Genomic DNA, 21,476 nt, shown 5'->3' with positions numbered 1-21,476 from the left:
TTTCATCCAGGCTGCTTTTTCGTTCATTCTTTGGTACAGTTTTAATTTTCTTGATGTCAGGACGTGAGGTGGCTTCTCAAGCTCTCAGTCACGCGCACGTTTTTGACATGCAGCATGAGTGGTTCACACAAGATACCTTGGAGGATGTATACTGGAGAATACAACAGAGCTCAAGATTTTTTCAAGGGATTGGTCAAGTCTTAATATTCATAGATACCTCTACACAGTTCAACCTTCTTTTTAAAATTTAATTGTGGCACTGGTGTGGCACTGGTGTGGGTTGGGGTTAAATCACAACGAATCACTTGCCATCACTAGTTAGCATTGGAACTTGTTAACCACATTATCAAAACTCTGGCAACACCACCACCTTCCAGACATAGTAAGGTGCTTTCTTTTGAACTTAACAAAAATAATTTAAGACAATCACATGAAAGAAATGCATGAGATGAACAAAACAGTTTCATCTGCACTAAAAAAAAAAAAAAAAATAGGCAAGGTATAATTATGTATTATGCTATCACCATTGTTTGTTACTGAGTTGGGATGGGTTACTTAATTAGGTATCAATAGGAATAATTAAGAAAGATGGGAAAAGAAAACAGTGATTAGAGAAAAAAAAAGACAAAGGGAGGTGCTGCTCTGCAGGACATAGGGGATATTTGTGCATTATGGAAATGTTAAAAGCTTTCGGGCAAATTCAAGGTTTGCTCTTGGAGGTGGGCTCTTTGCCCACACTGAAACCTGTGGCAAATGGGTAAGGACATTTAATTGGGGGTATGATTTAATCCAAAAACAATTATATTTTATAAGAATGGTGTGATAATTTGTCAGATACCCACAAATCCTGGAACATACCTGTTTGTCCCCATGATCAAAAAATGTAGTTAGCCTTATGAAGTCTTAACTTCATTTCTTTTTACTATAAATGAATGGCAGTGTTTCGTGGTTGGTTGCATTTAATTTGCTCAGTATTGTCAGCTACACATATTAAAAGTTATTTCTAAAAATAAGCTCCTATTTATGCTATGCAAAATGGTAGAGAGTACTGAAATGGAAGGAATGTTTTGAACACGTGCATTTCTGTCTATCTTGTACACTGCATGTTTCTACTCTTGTAGGACTATATAAGTAACCCTATTCACCAGTAGATTGTTAGAGAAACAGACAGCAAGCCTTGGAATAAATAGTATCCCAGAATTTGAAATCTGCACACTTCACGTCTGTTTCAGATGCATGGGCTCTGCAACAATTAAAATGTCTAACATTTCTCAAATTGTTCAAAAATTAAAGAAAATCTACGTTTCTGGAAATAATATCTTAGACATGACAGTGAAAATACCTTCAGGTCAGCACCACTCCACCCGTGGCAACTCCTGCAAGTCCCAGATGTAACTAAAGCACGAGTTAGAGTAACAGGCTACTAAATAAAGCTAGGGCAGAGGGGTGGGGGTCCCAAACCTCTGGTATAGCAAAGAGATAGGATTAAGAGGGTTAATGCAGCCTGAACAAATGACTAACATCAAAATGCTTCCTTCCCTATACAGAGGGGAAGCAGTAAAGGGAGAAAAAATGATCATTACTGTATCAATGATTCAAATATTCTGGAAATAACTTTGTAATGTAACGTCATTCAGTCACAGCTACTGTTTCTTTTCTGTCCTCCTGCCTACTTGGGGTCATCACAATTCTGCAGCATAGTCTTGGTGTCCTTAAAAAGAAAGAGCTAAATTAAATCTTGTTCTGGTTTTAAATAATCACTTGTCCCTACCCAACACTTGCATCATTCAAATGCAGCTCAGGAAGTGTTTTTTTTTTTTTTTTTTTTTTTTTTTTACATAAGCATGTGTACTGAGAAATCTGCCGGGAGCTGAGTAGGATGTGAAATTCAGCAGCCATATCAATTTTTGGAAGGCACATATGCACATTCCCCTGCAGCAACCAGTGACTATGCTTTCTCAGTCAGAAATGAGTCAACCTAAAACATTTAGTAAGTGTATGACTCTTCCTTAACTCCTCAGCAATGCTGTTAACTAGTCAGAAACACATTTGTATTGGAACTGCTGCCGACTGAGCTTTCTCATTTGATGGTCCAAAGGCCCACAGCTATTACTTAGCAATCCCGTGCATTAACTGAATGGTTGCTGCCAGAAATGAATAGAAACCTCGGTAATTCTGTGGTCAAATGTTGCATATCTATCTAGCCTAAGGAGAAATAGATTTAAACTCAGGTGGCTTTTTAATATATTATGTAATTTAATCTGAAGATGTAGGCAGTAAAGAAGGTATTACACTAAAAGGACCGTGCTCTTGCTTAAATGGTAATGTTTGTCTGCATGATGGCTCTTTTCAGGATGATCATTGTTCCTTGGTATCAGGCTCTGATATAAGTGTGTGAAGCCCAAAGACAGGGCAATGGCTGTAAAAGACCATGGAGTTACTTGAAATACAAACTTCTCTGAATGACAGCTTTAGCCAGCCAGATATAAATTGCTGTGTTTAAAGGCCAAACAACAAAAGGTGGGACAGTCGAGCAGTAAAGCTGGTTTGCTGTAGAAGCAGAGCAGCTAAAGAATTAATTAGATCTACAAGTTCGTGATCACAAATTGAGCTGCAAACACATACAAGAACTGTTTCTACTTACATATGTGCTATTGTAAGAATGGATGAAGTCTATGAGAGTTATCACAGTGTACAGTTTTTTCAGCTGTCTGTATTGAGCTGTGTACACCCGAATGCCTACGCTCCTAACGGTGTGGTGTGAGCCCTCACTTCCCACAGCGCGGGCACTCCCCCCACACACTATAAGCAAACCCCTGCCTTCTGGTGCTCTTCACATGGGTGCACATCTGAAGCAGCCTTGGTGAAACACCACTGTGGGTTGCTCAGCTGGTTGTAACGCTGAAGCATCGCTCCTCACCAGAGCTTTCCTTCTCCCGGAGCTCATTTACACAGCCTCAGTGTGATGGATGGACAGACAAAAGGAAGAGGGAAAAAAACAAGCACATTATTATCTTGCTGTGATTTCCAAATGTCCCTGCTCTGTTCCAGGTATTTCTTCCAGGCACACACCATAATGGTCTGTAGGCATTGCAGCAGGAGCACTGTTTGCTACAGCAAAGAAATGCAAGCACCTGGTGCTCCCAGTGGCCTGCCATTTTACAGCCAGACAGAAAGGGAATTCAGCAGTGTGTTTTCACCCTGAATGATGTACGGGACAGCAGAACTACTCCCCTAGTCAAGAGACATTACATAAATGAGCCTTTTAAACACTGCCACGGTGTTCTTTCTATGCCAGAGTGCATTTGAAGTGCTTGATGTGGCTAGGTATCTGGACCATACCATCTGGAGCAATGAAAAGTGACAATGGAAAAGTTCTGTATCAGATTGTCCCTGGCCACATGCAACTCTTGTGCTGATGGCTTTTACTAATTTGTCTCAAATAGTTCTCACAGCAATGTAACAGGAGGCCTATGTTCAAGAAGCATGGGCTGCATGCTGGGTGGCTCTTTTAATGTTTCCAGAGGAAGAATAAAAATACTCCAAAGAGAACATTTTAGTATGAAAAACTGAAGGCTGGATTCTCTGCCTTGCTAGAGCCTCATCACAACAGATGTTCTTGCTCTTGGGTTCTCTTGAATAAACATTTCTGTTGACATTATCCTATTAGCAGAGTGACAGCAATCATGGTATGGTTGAGCCTGTTTTCTGGTTGTGGTCTCTATATTATTCTTCAGCTAAATCCTGGGTCCATCTATACTGATGAAAAGTTTGCTACCATTTTCCAATGCGGCCAAGAATTCAAAATTTCACAATGAAATCCAGATTTTAAACAGTTGCTGCAGCAGGTGGGCCCGGAGGTTTACAAAAATACAGCTCACCATATATATGATGGCAATTGTTATTGTTGCCACTGCTAGCAGTACCAGCATTTCTGTGCTGCAGGGTGTCTCGATGCCGTGCTGCTGTAGGCAAGCGACGAGTGTATTACAATCAGGAAGGATTCCCTGCTTTTTCCCCTTTCACATAGCATTGCTTCTGTATCATGACAGCTTTTTTGCTTCCTCAGAAGTGGCAGTACTAGCAGACACTGAATCCTAGGTGCCAGGTCACACTTCCATTCATCTGCTAACAGTCTTCCTTGCATCGGCTTCTGGCTCCCAAATAGAAATGTAATTCTTGTGCCTCCAGAGCATCTTCCCAAGATGCTGCAGAGGGGCATGTGTCAGGATCCCAAACTGCATGAACATTTCAAGAAATATTCCTTGTATCTCATCCAAGAACTCAAAGCACCCTATGTTAATGATGCTTCCTGCCACTTCAATCCACCGAAGCTGGCGTGTGTAGGTTCAGGCCAAAGGAACAATGACAGATGATCCTGTGGAGTGTGTCAGGGGTGTTCTCCTGGGAAAAAGCAAACCTTCCAGCACTCTACTTTTTTTTTGTTACTTTTTTTTTTTTTTTTTTTCCCCCATGGAACAGTCTGTTACACCATCATAAAGGGATTTTTCACAAAGATTTATAAATAGAAAAATATCTTGCTCTGAGAAAGGGAACAATGAGATCCTGTGTGTTTCATGGTACAGCAATAAGCTGCTCAGTGCTTTTTCATTACATTGTTGTTGGGCACTCGTCAAAATAGCAAATTATTCCGTGGCTACAACGAGCCTGTCATGATGACTCATGTTCTAATTAGAGGATGCCATAATGTGCCAAGCTGCCATGTATCAATGAACAACATTCAACTTCTTCATCAAATGAACGTACTCTCCCTGGTAAAATGGTACTGTTAATGGGGTCACTACTGTGAGTGGAGTTCAAGGAGGTGACACATAGAGGAAATCAACACCGAAAGAAACCTGTACTTTTTCTCTAAGTTCCAAGTGCTGAAGTTATCTGCTGAACTTTACGGGGAACTGATTTTAGCAAGAAACTATGAAGTCCTTATTAACAACCTTATTTTCAAAAGGGGGAGGGTGAATAAATGGAGGTGTAATGGCTCAGGAACTGGAGAAGACAGAAAAACTGAGACAAGAGACAGGCTTGAAGCCAGACCACGTGAAGAAACATGGACACTTGTTAATACTCAGATGTGTATAAGCCTTTAAATGTAAGTACTAGTCTGTCAGCAAGTCTCCCCTGCCTAGGAAAGAGGAGCCAATTTTATTAGCAGTTAAGACAGGAACTGAAATGGGGCATCCAAGAGGTTGATTCCGAGGGGGGGTGGAAAGCAGGCTTCCTTCTACTTCTGCAGCTGGAAGAAATTAAATGCAAAGACAGCATCTGGAGCATTTGCTTCACTTCCAGTGCAAGGGTAAACTCTGTTTCAGATGTCTATCCAGCGTAAGCCCACACCTCCCTGTGCACAGAGCAGCCCCCCTTCTCCTGCACACACCACCAGTGATTTACTCATGTATCCCTTGTTTCCAGGGACCTGACTCATTCTTGGGCACAAAGTCAGTCACAGGAGTAAGCACTTTTGTGAAAGAGCTTAGTGTGTATGATGAGGATGGGGCAAATGCTGAGCTACATACTGTCAGTTTCATTTGTGGAAGGAACAATTACACCTTCCTAGAAAACTATCGCGGTGAGTTTAACTCCAAAATAAATGCCAGTTATTTGTGCACAAATGCACAAAATTCTCATTCATTCAGAAGCTTTATAATTAAGCCTGTATCCCGGAAAAGGGTTGATGTTATTTAGCGCAGGAAAAGCAAATACTACAGGATCAATGTCCTCAAAGAAAACATTCTTTGTTGCTTTTTAAAGAGTGCTGAAGTGGTCCCAGAGTTGCTCTGGCAGGACCAATCCAAAGGCAAGGCCAATCTAAAGAAGTAGATAGGATTTTTTCTGTTGATTTTAGTGTCTTGATCAGACCATCGTGATTTTCCAATGAAATGTCAAACACCTAAAAAAATGAAGACAGTCCTACTGTAAGTCTGTTCTCAAAACTGGCAATACAGATACAACCAGCCATGGGATGTTCATGCTAGCTGCAATGCAGGGAAAATACTTCTGTCAGGTAAAGTGGAAACAGTGTGCTTTATGTCTCTGCATTTGGACAGGAATAGAGACAGATTTTGTTGAAATGCAGATGCCACCTTGGATACTGTTCACAGGACTCGTCTCCATATGGTTTGCCTCTCCATATGGACAACAGCTAGCCATGCCGACCAGTGCACCAGTTGCTCAGACATCTCCAAACAGCAGAGATATTTGCTCCATCTACACACTTTCCAGCTTCGCCTCTCTCACACTCCCCCTTTCCTGCACAGTTTCTAGCTGCCTACTGCTCTTTGTTGGCATTTGCTACTGTTAACTGCAGCAGCATCGGTACGCTGACAAATGGAGCCCTCCTTTCTTTTTCTTAAGAGGAGAAAACTCACCAGGCTCAGGTTCTCCACTCTGATTGTTTTTGTCTTCCCTTATTTCCTCTAACACTTGTGCAGAAAGACTTGCTTCCATTGACAGGGTGGATGTTTTCTGAGGATGGCAGCACGCAGTCTAAATGCTTGCATCACTCCTTTCTTCTGCTTCTTAGCCGGGGGGCACTTTGGAGAACAGGTTGCCATCAGAGTAGCCTCCTCTTTTTGGAAGAGCACAATTCAGAAAAGCCAGACACTAAGGATATAAGTATATTAATTGTAACTCCATCCTCCTGCAGCATTAGCTGAAGAGATGAAAACTTTTCTGCCATTGAAATCAACGACACAACCTGATTGCCTTTGCGAGATGGGATTACACCATATACTGACCCCAATGCTTATATTCTAAAGTCTATTGTTTCAGGCAATCCCAAGGATCATACAGAAATGACTGCAGGTGATAAAACTGTCCATCTCCAACCCTGAATATTCTTTCATGTTGAATAATGTGAAGTAGGCAATGAACAGAGCTAACAGAAAAATTAAATCCTTGAAAAATATCATGCTTTCACAGTTTTCTTTTGAAGGCACTCAACTGATTTCTTCATCAAGATTTGTTCATTTATGTCTGTTGCTGCTTTCATACATCACATGTACTATTAAAAAAGACAGTGAGATGAATTAGCACATTTTGAACCCCCATTTATGACAAATGAAATTATTTCTTTGGCTTTCTTTCCAGATTGTTAACACAATTTTTATAAAACAGGGTTTTGCAAGAAAAAAAAAAGTCTATGTTGACAGTTTTTAAACTAAAAAAGCTTTAAATCATACAAGATTTTCTATATGCATGATTAAGTATGCTTTGGGGAATATTTTAAAGTTATAAGAACAGAAGTTTTCACTATTTTTGATATCATCAAAGGCAAAATGTTTTCTGCTTCTTGAGATTCTCAATCTTCCGTCTTGTTCTGCAAGACTGAGTCGCCAGTCCCAACACTCAGGTTGCGCGTGCTCAGTTTACTCAGTCCTCCCTCCAGATGCACAGGGAACAAAGCACTTTGGAGCCTGATTCCTCTTGGAGTAGTGAATAGCTGGAAAATTGATGAAGTTAAACTTTAAGTATTTGTTACAAATATCAGAATTGGGCCTAAATGTTTAGCAACGTGATCAAATGTTCATAATTATTTCAATTTTGAAAGCGATCTTTTTCTATTTATGTCCCTCTGGTATTTAGCAAACTAATGAGGATTAATTTAATAAAAAGCTTGGAGAAGTTGATTCAGCTGTCCTGCTCATCGGCCATTCCACTCCTACTGCTGAACAAACATTCACGCAAATTCTGGGAACCACCAGATCTGTAAACTGCTCATCATCCTACTACAGAGAAATGGGGACTAGATGGGAAAATGAGGCATAGAGCATTTTGGAAAAAGAGGAAATGTATGTGAAGCAGAACACCCCTTTGCCCCCCACAACAGACCTAGTCATAGTATGTTTTCAGGCTGATGGCCCATGGTGTGGGAAAGCATTTCCAGAACTTGCATCGTTGTAGAGATTTCCTGCAAAAATGCTAGAACTCATGAGAAAATCCTACTGTATTTAAGATCATGTTCCTTGAAAACGAGTTCTAGTAGAGAAACCTGGGCTCTTTTTTTATGCAGTCTTACCTTCTCTGTACCCCACATGGGCTCAAGAGAGAATCCTGCTCTCTCTTTCCCTCGCTGGTCATATTTTCCCTTTTCCTTCAGGCTGTATAACAGGTCACCCAACCTTTTAGTGAAGTCAGTTTAATGAGGATCATTTTGAAGTCTATTAAAAGTGCTGCAGAGTATAGTGCAGCTTTTGAAAGACAAGCAATCGATTTATGAAGCCTTTTGGAAAACACTAGTCAAGGTACAAGACATGAGTGAAGGAAAGATGCCCATGTAGACTGGGACAGCAAAGTGCTGCGTGAAGCCCTTAGGTGTAATGTTAACCAGATGCAAAAGTACCTCTCAGTGATTTATGATGTGCACTGATGATGAAGCACGCACCATTCAGAGGGTGATTAATATGCTTGTCATAAATGGAAAGAAGGTGGCAGCTTGCCAAGAAAATTTGTGCGAGCAGACCAGCTTGATTGGCCGAGAGTGACGCAGTAATATGAGACTCATTGAACTCACGGATTCAGTGGAGATTTTTATTAAAGATAAGCACCTCCAGGGAAAGGTGTTTCCATGAGCCATGGGGCCTCACAGCAAATGGGAATGTGGAAGAGGAAAAGATGTGACCGATAGAATGGATTTTTAGAGACTATTCATTTTCCAGCCATTCAGTTTGGGGATCTGTAGTTATTTTAGAGCTTTGATTATTATATTATTATTCCTAATAGAAAGTCCAAAAACCATGAACCCTGTCATTCCACAGGCCACAAAAGATAGACACTGCAATGATTCTGATGCGTTCAGCTCTTCAAAAAGCAGAAAACACTGAAAAAGAGAGGAATACCTACCAACATATAGGTGTGAATGAACTGGCAGTCTCAGACCAACTTTGACTGGATGTATACATCACTCCAAAATAAATAAATGCATAAAACAAAACAAAACCAAACTAAAATTAAAACACCAGCATTCTACACGAAGGAAATCATTAACTATTCTAAATGATACTCCTGATTCCAGTTTGGGAAGATGAATCTGCAATAGAGAAGCTTAAGACTGAAGGTACACAAAACCGGGTTGAGATCTAGTCCTAAAGGTGACTTTTTGCATTGGACCTGAAGATGGTGGGGAGATGGGGTGGGAGAAGCCTTATCCTGAGCATGGTACTGCTGACTGTCCAGTCCCTTTCATTTGTATCTACAGAAAGACAGGCATAACAGATAGAGTCTCCAGTTCTGCACAACTTGCACCTTCCTTACCAAAAGAGTTAGAAATCTATCAAGATAAAGGGAACTTCATCTGCTTAGAAAACATATGCCATGATTCAGATCAGCGTGAGAGAATTCAGATTCTTTTTTTTCTGGAAATAGCCCTGGCTATTTTATTGGAGTTTATATATAAAGCAAGAATTACAGTTTGGAACTGAAGGAAAATATTAAGTGAGAGAGAACATGAAAACAAACAGCTAAATTTAACAAGTTATATGTTGCAGAAATTAATTACCTAGCTGCATCCCCCAGGGTGTGATCTCAGGACATCTGGCAAACAGCAAAAGAACTGTGCTCATATTCTTTCATATTTATACACAACTCAGTCTTGATCTTTGCTTGGCGGTAGTGTCATGCGCTTTTTTCATTAGTAAAGCAGGTTTAGTATCTAAGAAATACACATTCCTCGGCAGGGCTTTAGAACAACCAAATGGTGAGAGGACTTTTGAGGAACAAGCATCACTTCTGCAAGGAGACTGTAGAGGATGTGAAAGTGTCTGGGGGGGTTGTTAGCTAATGATAACCTGCTGGTAAAATGCAACGTGCACTTTAAAGTTAGTTCCATGCAGAAAGCCAAATCCTGAATTCCCTTCTTGACACTCCACAGAGACATGCCTCCTGCTGACTTACAGAGAAATATAGCCCAAGCAGAGACTTTGACATTTGTCCTTTCTCCTTTAAATTGTTATTTTCTAATGTATTGAGAAGTTTCTGTATCACTAAAACAAAATAGCTAGCACTGTCTCATAAGATCTTTCTATCCACACTCCAGTATTGGCTTTGACAAACACAGTAGGATTCATAGCTCATACACCATAGCATGAGAGGCAGCATTAATGGTAGAACCGATCACTTCTCCAGCTGTGAGAAAATAGGTCATGTAAAAACTGCCCATTGGACGGTAAATAAGGGAAGCAGCCAGAAAGTCTTTGTCACAGGAGTAGCTAGAAAGCTCCTCAGCTACAGAGCATGAGTCATAATAATCAGTTGTGATGCAGCAAAAGTCCATGGTGATGGGCCCATGTGTGTCAGCTGCTCAGGTGAGGACTGCTGGACTGAAAACCAAATGGCAGAGAAGCGCAATCTGGCTTTCAGAATGAAAATGCCAACTTAAGAGACAGATAAGCAAATCTTGGGCCTGCTAAGGGCAGAAGGTTTATATATATATATATAAAGTAAGATGTAAAATAAGGGTCCAGAAGCACAACGCTCATTTCAACTTGCACCTGTAGAGCCTACTCCTGCCAGAGCTATGCCACTGTAATATAGCTGTCAAAGCTAGTATCACCCCATGGCATTATGCAGCACACTTGGAGCCACAGCTTCCTCCAGTGGCATCAAGTAGTTAATCTATCAGATGTGTGGTGATTTATTTATAACAAACAATAAGAAAAAAATAGATATGAAATATTTACACTGAAATGACAGATTATAAAATGAAATGAAATGCATATGAAGTCTAAACTTGAAGGTGTTCCCTCTGACATTTAGAAAAGAGATCTGAATTGAGAATTTGATATTTTAGTTACATTTAGAGATCACAGATGTTTTGAAATGGATTGGTAGAGTGCTTTAGCATAAAGATAGCTATGTGATACCCTGATCTTCCCCGCATCCCGTGGAACACAGTGTAATCACCATTGAGCTCATTAGCAGTACCTTAAAATAAAGCAGAGGTTTTCCTGTCATCTTGAATTATGTACTGCTCTAATGTTTTGGAGGGAGGAGGAACATCTTAGGTACTCAACACAGCAACAGGAATAGCCTCTCTGTGCTCACATTACCTCAACAGTTTTTACAATCTTTGGTTTTCCTTTATATCTTGTGGTAAGAAGAAGAACATTTGGACTTTTATGCCTTCAGATACATGGGCATATTGTCCTAAGCAGGTATCCAGTATTTATCTTTTAAAACGTTTATTTTATAAAAACAGGTGAGATCTTTGTGATTTTTACAAAGCCAAACATCTGTTTCTCAAAAGTATTATCAAGGACACCTTGCACTCTCAATGAGATCTGAGATCAACAAAAGCAACAACATCAAGAGTGGGTTGTTTCAGTTTAGCTTTCTAATAAAATGAGACTTGCACAATTCATTATGTCAGCTTCCCTTTGTCAACACTTTGAACCTATTTCAGTCAAATTGGCCAGAAACATTGGAGGCCCAGAGTTAAGAGTTCCCTACAAGTTCCAGAAAAAAATAGTTTGCCAAAAGCATTTTTGTATAGAAAATAAAATATATGAAACACAATAAAGGAGAGGAAAAAGGCAAGCCAATGACATGACACGAACTAAGATGCTGATAGGAAAGCATCAGGGAACGAGGACTGGAGTTTACATATGTCCTGAATAGGTCCTGCTGTGAGGAGGGGGTAGGAGAAAGCTAGGATTGCTGAAGACAGGTAAATGGTGCCTCAGAAAGTCAGATACATTCACTCTAATGTTCATATTTGATTTTATATTATAAATAAAATGATGAGAGTCCTTTTATTAAAATACTATTTATTTGAGGACATGCTGGCATTGCTATCTTGGATTAGTGTGATTTGATGCTGATGTGAATGTAGAACATAAGAACCCCATCAGATTCCTTATTTTCCTATTTTGGATCCAGATTGGAGATGACTATACTAGACTGATCCCACGGAAACTGAGGAGATGAAATATGATCAGATACAGTCTTGAATTCATGTGATGGTTGTCAGCTTGTCGAGAAATGAAACAAGAAGGAAATACAGGATGAAGGGAAGTCTCTCTCTGTGAAAAACCTGGTTCCTGAGAAGGCAAGAGAATCACTGATACCTTTCCACAAGACTCCAGTGACCCCAAATATCAACTAAAAAGATATGCTTCCTCCTTATTATTATTATTATTGCTACAGTTATACAAACTGTTTCAATATCCTCCTACGTAGAAGAGCGATGACATAGCAGCTGAAAATACACAAGTGTCCTTAGATTACTGGAACCTGTTCTGGCAGAGCCTAGTGGTGATGATGAAATGTGTTGCCTGTCTGTATCACCAGCAAATTATGCTTTGTGGATGTAGTTTACTAATTACAGTTTTACATATGAGTTTCTCCGTGGAGAAACACCTTTACATGTAACGTACACGTAACGTACTTTGCATTCCATACATTTTTCTCATGCAGCATTTCATATACATTGGTTTTCATATACATTCATATACATATGGATAAATCAATGTTTGTCACAAAGAAGGATTGTTCACTGTCCTTCACATGCAAGAAATTGAGGCATGGAAAAACAGAGTGGCAAATTCAGGCAGTGAGATCAGTTCCAGACCCGGCACTGTAGTCCATGAGTGGGCCCACAAACTCAGATGTCAGTTCCCAGTTATACTAAACACAACTCTTTTTCAAATATCTATTAAGAGCTGTTTTGTTTGTCTGTTTGTTTGTTCTCCCACCAGGAATAGTTTCCTGATCAAATGATGTATGTGAAGTTACTTGTGGTATCTCTTTAAATGGTTAGCCTATTGAATGACTGTCTATAACAGATTTAAGCCCTGATCACATTTGTATACCCTGTGATCTGCATCAATGGCAATTCCTCCCCAAACTTCCCTTCATACATTTTAAAATAATGTAAGAGACATGTCAACAGAAAAGAGAGGACTGCTGCAGCCTTAGAAAAGGTGGTTCTGATTTTCTAGTCCTAGCAATAAAAGGCCCCACAATCCATTCTGCAGTTTGTACGTTTGCCCCAAGGTTTTAAAATAGTGAAAACCTGACTATAACTCCTGTGTAAAAGCCTTGCCCATGCTGTTAAACAGTCCAATGGTGGACATGACGGAACAATAAAATAATGATAGGTTAATGATATAAAAGATCATTAAGCATTATATTAATAACAGATAGGATAATATGCTTCAATGCTTGGCTTGGTTTCATTGTGGGTAATTGCATCCCACTCACCAAGTGTTGCATAGCTTTCCTGAGTACTGAGAGAATTGTTACTCCGTTTCACCCCCCAAGGTAGGTGCCTTTTTGTCTGCGTAACATGACAGATGGCTTGATGTCCTTAGGGATCCTTTGCATTTAACTCATGGAGCAGTACAGGAATTCAAAGGAACAGATGTTCCTGTAATATCTGGGAAAAAGATAAGCATCTACATCTACTTTTAAGTTTAATTATATCCTACACTGTCACATTTCTCCACAGACATACCATAAATAAATAAATAAATAAACATTAAAAAATAATACCAATACCATTGCTTTGGCAATTTAAAGTGGATTTACTATCAGATGAATGCTTATTAGATGTTTTATTTTAAATCTAGTTGCTGTATTAGAAAACAAATGGGGTTTTAAACAGGAATGGGAGAAGAGAGGAAATAACTAAATCCTGATGTAAAGTAACCAGAAAATTTCCTACCATGGAATATATGAGAACTTAATATCACCTAGTGGTTTTTGTTTTGTTTTGTTTTGTTTTCAGTGAAACCCCGTGTTATTAGAAATACAGTATTATTAGTGAAACCCAGAATTAGAAAATGAAATTCACTGCACTTGTAGTGCTTTAGAGGCTTTTACCACTAGAGGGCTGAAGAAACAGCCTCAACATGACAATGAAACCTGCCCTTGTTTCACACGAGCCGAACACAGCCTGGATTACGTGAAATGTAGGTATTGACCTTAGAGTTAACACCAATATTTTATATGCCTAAAACAATGATTATCTTGACTGAATATTTATTTTCAATACATAGTTTATGGAAAAAAAGGGTTTATTAAAAAAAAAAAAAGCGGTTCCTTGTGGCCTGACAAGTAAGATCGTTATTTTGGCATTGCTTTGGGCTTTTGCAGTTCGATGTTCCATGGTCCAAAAGAAAGTAACAAATTTATCTGAAATTCCATCATATTCGATGGACAACTGCCATAAATAGGAACACGAGTTAAATCATGACTTTTGAGGCATGTTTATACTACCTCAGTCCCAGGTGACTCATCATTACAGACATACATTTAATGGCATAACTAAGATTTCTCAATCATAATTTATTTCCAAAGTCGAGACTATATCAATAAGAACAGTACTATGTCACCTTATAGTAGATAGGGAAGACAAAATCTCCTAGCTTGAATGTGTGTGATCATAAGAGTTTAAAGTGATGAGCATATGATTATTTAAAAAAATGGATCACAAAATACATATTCATTTGGAACCTCTGTGTGCCTGATGCCTAGGAAAGAGCAAATCCACACTGTAGTGTATCAGCAGCAAAGGTAAAGTCAAAAATGGAATTGAAAATTGTATTTTTAAATTACTGCAATGTGTAACTGATGAAAATTTTAGCTTTGGGTGTAGTTTGCTTCAGCAAAACTAAATCTTAGGGAAGACAAATGTGTATTGCTGTGTAGATTTTGTAGTCTTATAAAAGAATTACACTATATTTAGAACCTATTCAGAGGGTTATTATAGAAAAAAATGAGATAAGATATGGTGTAATATAAAAAAAACTGAGTGAACAACCACAGTTGTAATTTTTCATCTCTTTTGCTTAATTTGTTGAAATAGCCCAGTCAGAAACCTGTATAAAGGGACTATTTCTAGAAACAAAAGGACAGGTAAGGACTCAGTCCTTTAGCCTTCAGACAAGCAAAAGCAAAATAAAATCTTGTCAGACAAAGAGAATTTTAACTAATTACAAGATTTCAAGATTAAACAATCAGCTTTCTGCCCCATGTGAAAAACTGCAGGCATCTGCAGCATTCTGCTGGATCTACTTTATATTAGATAAGATTTATTTTATATATTATATTATATTATATCATATTATATCATATTATATCCCACAGTCTTAGTGCCTTTTGACTGAATTTCTTTGCTTCTGGGCAATAGGTGACCATTTAGCAGTGACAGCCAGACTAGAATTTTCTGCATGATGAATTTTCTTCCATTTTACCTGCTTCTGTTGCCAGTGGAAAGAACTCACAATGATTTCAATTGAGTTTGAATTAGGCCTTTTGTGAGAGGAGCGTGTATGCGATAGGTATTCATTACAGAAATAATTATTGCTAACAATATTGATAACATATATTGTTATGTGTTGTTTCTTCTAGAAATAGCTTACTCTGCCAAAATTAAATACCTAGTAAATAATGATTAAAAAGTTGACATGTCTGGACATCTTTTACAATGCTACTGACATTCACTTTCTACTGTTCTTATTAGTTCTTCATCGGAAACCAGAACAGCTGACTTCGATCACGATGTGAGTCAGTAATATCTGGATATAGTATGTAATAGTAGTAAAATTTCTGTTTCAAATGGCTACAGCAGCAGCCTACTCACTATAGTATTTTACTATCCCAATGATATTTGCTATTCTGCATGTTTCATGCAATTAAAGACTCATTCTCCTCCGCTAAGCGTCTATACCCAGGCATGTCTTATCTGGCCTTTAAATCCATTTGCATTTGGTATGATAGATTATTTCTCTTTCCCAAATCAGTCATCATTTACTTATGAAATGTTATTATTTTGATAGTAATTACTGCTGCTACATTGAGCCATGGCACCAATGTCAGAGCTGAGCTTTCTAAAAGAGTGCCAGAGCTCCTTTTTGTATGTAGTGTGTAAAGAAATGAAACACCCTTGCTCTGCAGACTTTACAATCTCAAATTCCAACTGATAAAAGTGCTCAGTAGTTTTCTGAAAGGCTTGCTTTATGGAATCCAAACCCATCTCACCCCTACTAAATTATTTCTTGTTCCTGATGCCCCTCAAAAAAAAAAAAAACAACAAAACCAAACCAAACCAAAACAAAAACTATGTACACAGGTTTCCTTTGAGCATCTGCAATGGCACACTGGAGCCACAGAACACTGGGAAGACTTGCTTATATAACTGTCTAGGTTTGCATGTACTGGAAAAAAATCCTTTCAGCACTGCAATGGTAATAACAATTCCACGCGGAAAACTGTGCTGAAAACCACATTCAGTAGCTACCATGATGTAGAAACCAGCACTATGTTATGATGCTAATTAGCAGCGCTTCAATTACATATAGTTTTAATATATTTGCTACTGTACTATTTTGTGGTTCTTTTACAACTCTGAAATACTGAAATTCTACAGAGATTAGTCATTATGGAAATTTCAGTATAAAAATAATTGGCCTTTTATGTATAAACGTGCTTTGCTGCTGTAAAATTTCATTAACCCTCCACCAGAGGGCAACATTAGAAAAAAATATTTATATAAATCCAAAGAGCAGTTGCTGTTCGGACACTGCAGCTACAACACGCATTTTCCTTGGGGAGACTTACTTTTAAAATAGGCTGTTTACAATTTGTCACCAACTAAGCAAGTGAAGGAGCTTAATAATTTTAGAAAAAAAAATTTTTAAAAAAGTTAAACTCTTTTTTTTTTTTTTTTTTTTTTTTTTTTTTTTCTTTTGTAATTCACAAATGTGCAGAAACCTTAAGATTAGCATGAAATGTAATGGATATGACATAGAAAGAAATAATATGCTTTGCTTCTACAATCTAGTGCAAAATGATTAAAGTCAGAAAATCACTGCTAGATTCTGGAAAGAAAACGAACTCTGTTGTCAGAATATGCCATGCTCACATCAGTGCTGAAAATACCGCATATCAAGTCTAGATGTTGCACTGGCCTATTCCAAGGCAGGAACACAGAGGACAAAAAAGATATGAAAATAGTAAGTGCTTAAGAGAAAGTGGTCACTAAGGAATGCCTAATGTGATATAAAATAAGCTGTGCAAGCGAATACGGATATAGGGATAAATACACCTTCCAAATGGACGTTACCCATTTATAGCAAGAGCAGTACTACTTGCAGCTAACGCCCTGCTCCCCAGAAGCGCGGCGGACTGCACGAAGGCCATGTCCTTCCCGCGCCCAGCGGAGCAGCGATACTCGCCCTGTCTCGCCCCAAGTCCCGGGGCCAAGGGGGAGTCCCCACGAGGCCCGTCCGGCCCGTCCGCCCCCGCCCCGTGCTCGGGAGCCGGGCGGAGGCGGGGGCGCGGCCCGGGGGCCCCCGGGGCGCGGAGTAGGCGCGGCGCTGTCCGTGGCGGTGCTTGGCGCTGTCCGTGGTGCTGACGGCGCTGTCCGCGGTGCTGACGGACAGGGCGCAGCGCCCTGAGGGTGCCGCTCGGCGCCGCCGCCGCCTCGGGGGGCGACCCGCGGGTGGGCGGTGGGGCGGGAGCAGCGCTCAGGCCGGCGCTCCGCGCCCTCCGGCGGCTGCAGCCCCGGGGAATTTCGGGCTGCCTGCCTACCGCGGCCAACAGCACCCCTCCCCCTACAGCCGGGGAAAGCGCCAGCGCCAAACGGAGATTTCTTGGAAACGCTCCCGCGAGGGGGGCTCCGTCCCCTCCCAGCCAGGCATGGCACGCCGCGAGCCCGCCACCTCTGAAGCCCGCGGGGCCGAGGAGACTTTCTGACCGTGCCTCGCAACTCCGCGCTGTCGGGAGAGCCGGGGGCTGCCTGCGGCGCTCTCAGGCTGCCGCTCGCTGCCGCACACACGCGCGCTCCCTCGCCCTCGCCCTCTCCCCCCCCGGCTCCGCACGCCGTCTCTCCCTCTCCCTCTTTCTCTCTCACACGCGCGCACGCTTTCTCTCCCTCTCCCTTTACCCGGAGGTGCACTGATAGCCATTTAATGAGGGGGGGAAAGTTACGAGATTAAACCAATATGAACCATCGTTGCTCGTAGCAGTGCCCTATCCAGAGCAGAGCAGAATCCAGCGAGCACCCCTGCAGGAATGGAGTCGGTAAAACAAAGGATTTTGACCCCTGGCAAAGAGGGATTGAAGAATTTTGCTGGAAAATCGCTTGGTCAACTCTACAGGTAAGACTGAGATCTATTATAGGAGCCTATTTGCTAGAAATAATCGGAACCTTTTCTTAACCGTCAGCTGCTGAAGGAGGACGAATAGGTATGCTTTGGGGAGGTTAGTGGCAGAGGGGCTGGGAGCTGTTTAGATATCGCTGATATAATCTGGATCCTGGAAACTAGTGCTGAAGCTTCTCAATATGGCACCCTCGCAACTTGTCTATCTGATTCGTAGATGGTGTCAGTAAATATGTAGCCAAAGATTACCCCATCTTTCTCGCACAAAAACAGGACCCTATTTTCAAATCATAATCAGCAGACAGCAGCTCCCTGTATTTTTGTTTTGTGTTAATTTTGCAATGTAGTCACAGGACCTTTATCGCTGCCCTTACGAATCATTAAAAAATAATAATAATAATCTTTCTGAGTTTCGATTAGTCTTGTCCCTTGTGTAATTTGTCGTCAGAGGAAGATAAACACGGAGATGTATAAATAATTGATATCCGAACGATTTTTTTCTTCTGAAGCTGAAACATATAGATGGATGTGTTTAATTATTTATCCACCTGCATTGAGAAGCATCCACTTTTCTTACAAGTATTGCACAACTGATATTGCTAAACTCATAGGCATAACAGTATGTGTCTGTGTGTACACGTTTCTACCATCTTTAAGCTCTGTATGCACAGATAAACAGACACAAATCCGCGCATCCCTAAAAGGGGTATGTGCTAAAGTTGACACTTCGTATCCCATCCAATCTAGTGACTTCAATGACCTCCAGGACGTTTGAGAATAGCATGTGAAAATCCAATGTATTTTCGATCGTCCTCTGTGCCAGAAATTAGCCCGAAGTTTTTCCGAATTACAGATTAAAGCTAACTGCGGATTTATCTGCCTATTGTAGGTCACGTAAAAGTCTTTTTTCCATACCTATGCGGCAGTATTGGGCACAAGCACAAGGCTGGTCCACAGCATGAGTCACAACTTCTGCTGCCATTTTCAGGGAAGGGGAAATATCAGCGAAGTGATAAGACAAAATTAAAATTTTCATTTTAGCAGGAAAGGTACAATTTTGAAAAGCCGAAAGAACAACTAAAAACAACAACGACAATATAGTGAAAACCCTACATTTCATCATCCTATTCAAACCATCTTCAGTAATCAGAAAAATAAAAAGGAATAACAGGTAATCAGAGAAGCTGCTTAAAAATATAATTAAGGAAACAAACTCCTTTTTTTTTTTTTTTTTTTTTTCCCTAAAAGACTACAAAATGTAAATGAAACGAACATGGGTACGGTTTTTTATATCGTACAGTGAATAATGGAGAAAGGATTTGTATTTTGCGGCAAAATTCCGTTTGAACTCCCCCGTTAATAAATAAATACACCATTTACTATTTTTTTTCAAGTCACAGGACTGAACTATTTTTTTCCTATTCTAAAAATTAAAATATTTTTCACGTCCCTTACACCTTAGCGTCTTGCCGCAGATAAGTCCATTCGGTGAGAAGACACTTCTACATCATTCTTTATTCACACAAACGAATTTTTTAACTTAAAAACACTGTGCTGCATTTCATTTACAACTTTAAGACAGTAAAAAAATATGCGGTCTTAAAGCATGAAAATAATTCTTCCAGCAAAGACAAACATCGTCAGGATTTCAAATGAGTAACCATTAGCGAAAATCTCCGCATTTGCTCCAAAACACAGACCCTTTTGAGCTTGATTCTGCTAATTCTTGCTGCCCCATTATCCGGATGAGTTAACCTCAAAAAGAAGCTCCTCTGAGGAGAACTTCTGAGGTGAGAAAACACTCCTAAAGAGGGATTAAGGCAGTGCCAGGAGAGTGCCGAGTGTCAGGAAATGGTCACGTACTCGTTCCTCAAGAGGATGGGGCTGGGATGGAAGCCGTTAGAGTTTCTGTCCTTTAAACATCTCGGTGACTGCAAAAGAAGATTAAGAGGTACAGCATGGGGCACCTGCTTGATAAACCCGATCTTTCGTATTATCCACACGATGTTTTTAAAGCTTTTCCACCAAAGAAGACATGAAATGTTCTAAGTCACCTTTTGTGAATTACAGGGTTGGTGGTTTATTTATTTATTTATTTATCAGCATTTTTCTGTTGATCGGAAATGGCTGCAAATAACCGGTTCCCTTCAGATTCCTGCACACTGATTTCTCGGAGATAGGATTCCGTGTAAAAACAAGGCAGCGGGAGCGATGAGGTCGAGGTGAGAGCTGAGCGGGAAAGGTGAAACCTGCCCAGCGATCCCACGCCCGCATTGTGTCGCTGAGCAGATGCGATCTTTTGCAAAGACTTCTCCGGAGATGTCAGTTCTCCCAAGACAGTCATGTTTTCTTTCACTGCATGTGACAGCCATTTTGCAAATCTAAAATAAGTAGCAATATCGCCCCCCCCTTACCCCTTCTGTTACTATTTCATTTGTTCCGAGACCAGAAGCAAAATGCACAACAAGCCTGTTCCCCTTGGTGTTTCTAGTACAGCAACGAGAGAATAAAACCTTCTTCAGAAGACTCCTTTAGTTTCCTGCCTATGCCTCTTGGGCTACCCAACATGGCGCCTCTGCAGTGGTTACAGATGATGTCTTCTTAATGCGCCCTACATATTTAAGCAGAAGTCTTTGATGATAGATGAGCAATTCTCAGCTAGAGCTCCTCCCTGGCTTTCTGCGGCGGGGCGGCGGCGGGGAGCTGGGGATGACTAATCGTGACTCCCACAGGTCACAGCCGAAGAACGGCTGAAGGTGAACGGAAAACAAGGAGTAAACACTCAAATCGAGCCAAAGCCAGCCAAAGGGGCGGGGGGAACGGTGAACTTAAGCCTCCGGCTGCCCGTGGTAGCCGTGCATTCAGACAGGGCGGCAGGGCTGGCGCCGGGGCTTGACTTTCCCTTCTTGTGTCGGGCAGAGTCCTAGAGAAGAGGCAGAAGCCCGGGGACACCATCGAGCTGACGGAAGATGGGAAGCCCATGGAAATTCCCGAGAAGAAAGCCCCGCTCTGCGACTGTACCTGCTTCGGGCTGCCCCGGAGGTACATCATTGCCATCATGAGTGGACTGGGATTCTGCATTTCCTTCGGGATCCGATGTAACTTGGGAGTGGCCATCGTGGACATGGTCAATAACAGCACCATACACCGAGGAGGAAAAATTATTAAAGAGGTGGGAACCCTTCCCTCGTAACTCCTCTGGCCTCTCGGTACAATTCCCAGCCCCAGGTCAGGCACTCGAGCACAGCCGAGACGGGCTCCGCTGCTCTCGGGGCGCTTCCCCCGCCTCGGGCCCGGCCCCGCGGTGCTCCCCGTAGGCGCTCAGCGGGAGCGCGTCCCTGGCTGTCTGCGGCGGGG

At 40.9% G+C, this 21,476-nt stretch overlaps 1 protein-coding gene and 1 long non-coding RNA gene across 2 annotated transcripts in view; one reads left to right on the top strand and one right to left on the bottom strand.

Annotated features, from left to right (window-relative positions):
- Positions 1-21,476, bottom strand: part of LOC118168589 — a 202,658-nt gene that overhangs the window by 53,058 nt on the left and 128,124 nt on the right. The window lies entirely within an intron of this gene.
- Positions 17,350-21,476, top strand: part of SLC17A6 (solute carrier family 17 member 6) — a 33,750-nt gene continuing 29,623 nt past the window's right edge. The window contains exons 1-2 of the mRNA XM_035329090.1: positions 17,350-18,116; positions 21,039-21,291. Of these exons, the coding sequence (XP_035184981.1) occupies positions 18,031-18,116; positions 21,039-21,291 (339 nt within the window). The 5' untranslated portion in view covers positions 17,350-18,030. The remainder of the gene's footprint in view (positions 18,117-21,038; positions 21,292-21,476) is intronic.

This window comes from Oxyura jamaicensis, chromosome 5 (assembly GCF_011077185.1).
Source record: "Oxyura jamaicensis isolate SHBP4307 breed ruddy duck chromosome 5, BPBGC_Ojam_1.0, whole genome shotgun sequence".
NCBI lineage: Eukaryota > Metazoa > Chordata > Aves > Anseriformes > Anatidae > Oxyura > Oxyura jamaicensis.
Note: the sequence above shows the minus strand (reverse complement) of the source record. Positions and strands in the feature narration are given on the sequence as shown.